This window comes from Trachemys scripta, chromosome 10 (genome assembly GCF_013100865.1).
Source record: "Trachemys scripta elegans isolate TJP31775 chromosome 10, CAS_Tse_1.0, whole genome shotgun sequence".
In the NCBI taxonomy this organism is placed as follows: Eukaryota; Metazoa; Chordata; order Testudines; family Emydidae; genus Trachemys; species Trachemys scripta.
The window spans coordinates 44,300,657-44,307,396 of NC_048307.1; the positions used below are offsets into that span (position 1 = coordinate 44,300,657).

Genomic DNA, 6,740 nt, shown 5'->3' on the forward strand with positions numbered 1-6,740 from the left:
TAAATACTTACCCACAGCTCAGACTCTGCACTAACAAATAAAGTCTGCCTATGTTGTAACTTGGTTTTCATACATGTTTGCATTGACATGACTGTTGTCCCACTTTACCAAAAGGAAATGGATTAAGTGAGAAGGGTTTTAATCATGTCATACACAAGACAAACTACTCGAGAGTGTTGCTTTCTGTGAAGCCAGGATGGTCTGATCATGCTATTTAAAACAAGTTAGCCTCCAATAATCACTCCACGCTTTGTTACATAACTTACTATTCTATACAGTGTTGTTATTAGCCGTGTGGGTCCGAGAATATTAGAGAGACAAGGTGGGTGGGATAATATCTTTTATTGGACCAACTTCTGCTGGGGAGAGAGACAAGCTTTTGAGCTTACACAGAGCTCTTCTTCTTGTCTCTCTGACTTACTGTTATGAGAGTTATCTCCTCTAGAAAGGGAATTTACTTATCGGCTGCTATATATTGTGATACACATCCAACATTTCACAGCCACGTACTGTAGGTAACTGTCCAGAAAACTTTCATAAGTATCCCAAAGTAAAGTCAAATGCTAAGCTCTTTATTTGAGAGCATTCCAGATACAGATGTCTCTGGCATTAACTCGTGTCTCCTGTGGCTGGGGAAGCATGACACACATTGTCCTCATTCCTCATGTGCTGCCTGTTAGGTTTTCATGAAGGAGCGGGAGCGCCAGCTTTTGCAGGATTTGCTACACCAGGAAGTGCTCCGGAGGATTACTCTGCTGCAGCGTTGGTTCCGTGCTATACTGGAGAGAAGGCACTTCTTGAACTTGAGGGAGGCAGCAGTGATCATACAGGTAGGCAACAATAATGTTGTTATTTACTATGTATAGCATCATTAGTGTGCCTGGCACTTCGCAGACACAAAAGACCAGGTTCCTGAGCTGAGGAGCTGCTTATAATGAATAATGACAATGTACCTCTATGGCAGGGAAAGGCAGATTAGAAAAGGAAAGCTTGTGACACTGGAATCCTTAAATCCATTTAAAGCACTGCTGCAAAAATCATCTTCCTAGCTTCTCGCTTTGACCACATCACCCCATTTTTATATGCTTCCTCTGGCTCCACCTTAGAATCATAGGGTTGGAAGGGACCTCAGGAGGTCATCTAGTCCAACCCCCTGCTCAAAGCAGGACCAATCCCCAACTAAATCATCCCAGCCAGGGCTTTGTCAAGCCTGACCTTAAAAACCTCTAAGGAAGGAGATTCCATCACCTCCCTAGGTAACCCATTCCCATGCTTCACCACCCTCCTAGTGAAAAAGTTTTTCCTAATATCGAACCTAGACCTCCCCCACTGCAACTTGAGACCATTACTCCTTGTTCTGTCATCTGGTACTACTGAGAACAGTCTAGATCCATCCTCTTTGGAACCCCCTTTCAGGTAGTTAAAAGCAGCTATCAAATTCCCCCTCATTCTTCTCTTCTGCAGACTAAATAATCCCAGTGCCCTCAGCCTCGCCTCATAAATCATGTGCTCCAGCCCCCTAATCATTTTTGTTGCCCTCTTCTGGACTCTCTCCAATTTTTCCACCTTAGTCCAGTACAGTCTATTTGTCTTCACTTTTAAGGCCCTTTATGGCCTTTCCCTGCCTCATCTATCATCTCTTATATGCTATGGACATAGACTCCACCAGTGACACCACTCTTGATTGCCCATTTGTGAAACTTTCCAGCATGCACCATCGTGCTTTCTCCCATGCCGCCCCACATGCATGCAAGTTGCTCCTTGTAAAAAAACCCTCAAAGCCGAAACATTATCCTCCTTTAAACTTCTTTGTAAAATCCATCTATGCTGTGATGTCTACAAAACTGAGTGGTGGGTAGAGAGCTGGTGCATTGTGACCACTGCTTATGACACTGATTATAATTAAGGCTAAGATTTTATCACGGTTATTTTAGTAAAAGTCACGGACAGGTCATCGGCAATAAACAAAAATTCACGGCGTCTGTGACCTGTCCGTGACTTTACTAAAAATAACCAGGGGGGTGGGGGAGTAAGACTAGGTATGAGGGAGGAACTGACAGGCCGAGCCCCCTGGCTCCAGCAGCTGGAGCAGGGGGTGCAGCTCTGGGATGCCACAAGGGGACGCACAGCCCCGGCTGCAGCCCCCCGGGAAAGCCGCCGGGCTGGGGCGCATGGCCCCGGCTGCAGCCCCCCGGGGAAGCCGCCGGGCTGCAGCGCACGGCCCCAGCTGCAGCCCCCCTGGGAAGCCGCCGGGCTGCGGCACACCAAGCCCAGGACGCTACGGGGTTGGGGTGCACGGCCCCAGCTGCAGCCCCCTGCAGAAGCGCTGGGTTGGGGCGCACGGCCCCAGCTGCAGCCCCAGGTGGAAGCTGCAGGGCTGGGGCGCACTGCCACTGCCAAGCCCAGGATGCCACAGGGCTGGGGCGCACGGCCCTGGCTGCGGCCCCTGGCGGAAACTGCAGGGTGCTGGTTCCAGTCAGCCCCAGTTGCAGGGCAGGATGGGTTGACAGTCCCACCTTCGCCTCCTGAAGCCATAGAAATCACAGAGGTCCAGTAAAGTCACAGAATCCGTGACTGCCGTGACCAAATCGTAGCCTTAATTATGATTCTCTCACTTTGAGCCTGTGCTTCTCTCATTTGTTTGACGTATCTACCGGGTGACCCTCGTTTTAAATTTTGTAAGCTCTTTTGGGCAGAGACAGTCTTTGTTATATTTTTGTACAGAGCCTACCGCAATGGAGTCCATTTCCTAGGTGCTATTGCAATATAAGTTATATGAATCCGTTTGTTTATGATTGTTGGTATCATTTTTAGTTTAATTTGTTTCTTCTCCAAGGAAATTGGGATAGCATATTTTATGAGCAGAGATGGAAGAGGGAGCTCTGTACTGTATTGTTCAGCTATTGATTTCATATTAAGAAGGGAACAGTTTTGCAGAACTGGATGGGAGGACATTTGTGATATAAGTATCTGGTTTGAAAAACCTACCTGTAACTCCCTGGAAACACAGGGTCACATCTTGGCAGAATCAGTCTAGTCCTTCATCATTCTAAGTTAGGCACAGCAAGTGGTTTACTTTGGATCTGATTCTTAGATGCACTCTTACGCTGAGGCCTTGTTTGCTTATCCAAGTGGCTATTAAAGATTCCAGGAAACTTTTCCTACCAATAGTGGTCTGACCTGGTGTCCTTGGCAAAGTTTACTGTGCCCTCTTTTACAGATCCACAGGATCTGTTCTATGCCCCAACTTTTAAACTGTCCCTTGGAGGAACTCCGTCAGTGTGTCAGACCCCCAAGGTGTCCCACTCTTCCTTAAGGGTAGGCCATGCAGCCTGGATACCCAGCACATGTTTATTTGGAGAATGGGTTTATTTCATGGGTCTTGCTCTCTAAATGAGTGTGGTACCAAACACATCACCAAGAAATGTTATCTGTTTTTCTGCAGAGGTACTGGCGCAGTTATCAGAGTAGAAAGCAAGCTGAAGACTCCCTAGTTGATCCTCTCCTTTTCAGCAATGCAGCACTCGTTCTTCAGGCCCACTGGCGAGGTTTTGTGGAGAGGCGAAGATTCCTGCAGATGCGGGTTGCAGCCTTCATCATCCAGAACTATTGGCGGGAATGCTCTAGGCGTAGGCATGCTGCAGCTATGTGCATACAGGGAGGCTGGCGAGGATACTGCGCAAAGAGACTCTACAGGGCCAAGAGAAATAAAGTCATCCTATTGCAAGCAGCATGCAGAGGATACATAGCACGGCAAAGGTAATGTGGTCAACCTCAGTGGACACAAAAGTGAAATGTTGAATAAAGATGACTGGGTAGCAGGAAGGCTGTGTGATTCGGAGCAATGATTCCCAGCAATTGGCATGAATACTAGCATTTTTCAGGCTTTTGTTACTAGAACATCATGTTCCCCTTCCCTGGTATGCTTGGGCCCCTGTGCTGCCACTACGTGCCTCCCACTCAGTTGTCCACTCTCTCTGTAACCCACAGTGGAGCTTAGTCTGATCCAAACACCAGTCAACTGATCAGCAGAGCATTCAGTTGAAAGCACACAGCTGAGGCATTACTCTGTGGAAGTGGTATAACTGTCTGAAAGGGTTGGGACCCACTGGTGTACTGTAAACGAGCTGAGAGCCAGAATAATGACTCTAAATACGTTGTGCAAGTCACTAGTACCTGATTATACCTTAATCAGCCCAGCTAGAAAGCTGGTAAAGAACATGACCAAAACACCAGATGCTGCATTTGTACTGTGCTTCCCTGGATATATTAATTTACAAAAGAAAGCAAAAACAAAATACTGATAAAGTTTAGAGCGACCATAGTCAGGAAAGCAGCAGTTCTCACTAATAGACACCAGTGTCATTCACAACTAGGGAAAGAATGAAGCAGGTGAAAATTGAAAATTCATGTTATGTAGAATACCCATGTGCAGTCTCACACATGATTTTTAAATGTGTGTTTAGCTAAGGTATTAAAACCAAACACAGGCACTTTCTCTTAAACATCTCTTCAGAATCAATACAATGCATCCAAGCAATGAAAGAGGAAACACTCTAAAAATCTGCTGTTTTCTCATCCTTGCAGATTTACAGCTTTAAAAGAGCAGAGATTAAAAGAGAGACAGCTGGAGAATGGAGTGTCAATCAGAGAAGAGGATGGACTGGAGGCAGATGATACTATGAAAATTAGGGGCTCAGACCCATCTAAGTGGGAGGATGGCTCGTTTGAACAGCGGGTGAGAGCTGTAGAGGAACATAAATCAGTAATAGAGAATAGTCGGGTGAATCATGCTGATCCAGTAGACAGTTCTGGAGACTTACTGTACAAAAGACACGAGAGAGCCAGCAGCCAAAGTGGCATGGACATTGAAGAGGAAATAGTTGTGAGAGAGAGGCCCAAATCACTGGAGGATCTCAACCAGAAAAAAGTGGTCCGCGCAAAAAGAGAAAGCCGGAGAATGCGTGAATTGGAACAAGCAATATTTAGCTTGGAATTGCTTAAGGTCCGGTCCACTGGAGGGGTGTCTCCCTCAGAGGAGCGTCGGTGGTCCACAGAGCTTGTGTCAGAGGTCCTTCATTCTCCACAGGGAACCCCAGAGAGTGAAAGCTCTCAGGGGAGCTTAGAAGTGTTAAGCTGTGAGGATACTCAGAAGAATAAACTTGATTCTCCAGTTTTAGAAGAGCAAGATATGCAGTCTGTCTCCACTGAGACCCAGGACTCTTTACCTCACAGTCCTAAGCCTGGTTTACAGGACACAACCTTCTTCTCAGCAGATGTGAACAGCAACTTATCTAACAGAAAAAGGACACCATCAAGTTCTGAGTTACCAGAGAGTCCTGCTACTAAGGAGCGGGTGGTCTGTGATACCCAGAATGTTATCTACAAGATGCATCCAAGAGAGACCTTCATTTCTAGCAACCTGCCTACTTTCTACATTCCATCACAGGACATCCAGAAAACAAATCAGTCACTGGTGGAGAATAACTTGAAGAACAAACTAATGGAAAAGGAAGAAAAACCAGGTACGTTTCCTGAGGTTCAGAAAGATACGGAGCCAGGCAGGCAGGGCCAAGGCAAAGCCTTGGACAAAGAGAGAGGAGAAAACCCTCCTGTCAAGCAAGAGGAAAGCCTACCTGCTCTTGCATCAGATACACATTCTTCAGACTCTGTTATCAGGAGACTTGAGAAGCTGAATGTGGAGAAGGAGGAGCGACAAAAGCAGCTGCAGCAGCAAAATGAGAGGGAAATGATGGAGCAGATCCGCCAGCAGAAGGAAATTCTGGACAAACAGCGCAAAGTTTTTGAGCAATTCGAGAGACAAGGGAGGGGCGAGGCCTTGCAAAGGACTGAGCACAGCAGAATCAAGGATCCCTCACAAGGACTGTCTCTCAGACCCCCAAAGAAAACAGACAACAGGCCTCAATCTCTCCTCATCCTAAATCCCCAGAGCAAAGGGGAAAATTTAAATTTCCAGACTGTGAATACAACACCAACCTCATCAGTGGATATTAAAGGGCTCACTGTTGCAAAGAAAGGGAGCCCCCCAGCCCACATAGCACAAAAGGACAGGCCTGTCAGCATGTTCCTGGAGCGAAAAGAAGGTCAACCTGGAATGACACAGGAATCAACCAGAACAGATCGATGGAATTCAAAACTGGCTGTAGAATCTGGGGACTTCTCTAGCAGCCATGCTGCAAGGACAGAGCGCCTCAGTCAACCCCGAATTCCCAACCAGAGCACTGATGCCTCTTCTAGTGAGCCGCGGGCTAGTGCTATTTTCTTCACACCAAAAGACAGTCATTTCCTGTGAGTGGAGCAGTTGTTTGTTTGCTTGCTTTATACCATGAGAGGTGACTGTTGCATGACCTTTCCTGAAAATAGGATTGATTTCTACAGGTTTGCAATGAAACAGAGCCACATGATCAGTTTTGGGCACCTCATTACCAAAAAGATGCTGATAAAATGGGGAGGATTCAGAGAAGAATATCAGTAATTATTAGAAAGCAACAGAGGGTCCTGTGGCACCTTTGAGACTAACAGAAGTATTGGGAGCATAAGCTTTCGTGGGTAAGAACCTCACTTCTTCAGATGCCAAGTGAGGTTCTTACCCACGAAAAGCTTATGCTCCCAATACTTCTGTTAGTCTTAAAGGTGCCACAGGACCCTCTGTTGCTTTCTAATAATTACTGATATTCTTCTCTGAATCCTCCTCATTTTATCAGCATCTTTTTGGTAAT

The 6,740-nt window shown here is 46.4% G+C and overlaps 1 protein-coding gene across 7 annotated transcripts in view; it reads left to right on the top strand.

Moving 5' to 3' along the window:
* MYO9A (myosin IXA) overlaps positions 1-6,740 on the top strand; it is a 455,456-nt gene that overhangs the window by 404,959 nt on the left and 43,757 nt on the right. For all 7 annotated transcript variants that reach the window (XM_034783136.1, XM_034783134.1, XM_034783141.1 and 4 more), the window contains 3 exons: positions 681-830; positions 3,446-3,759; positions 4,588-6,309. In XM_034783136.1, the coding sequence (XP_034639027.1) occupies positions 681-830; positions 3,446-3,759; positions 4,588-6,309 (2,186 nt within the window). The remainder of the gene's footprint in view (positions 1-680; positions 831-3,445; positions 3,760-4,587; positions 6,310-6,740) is intronic.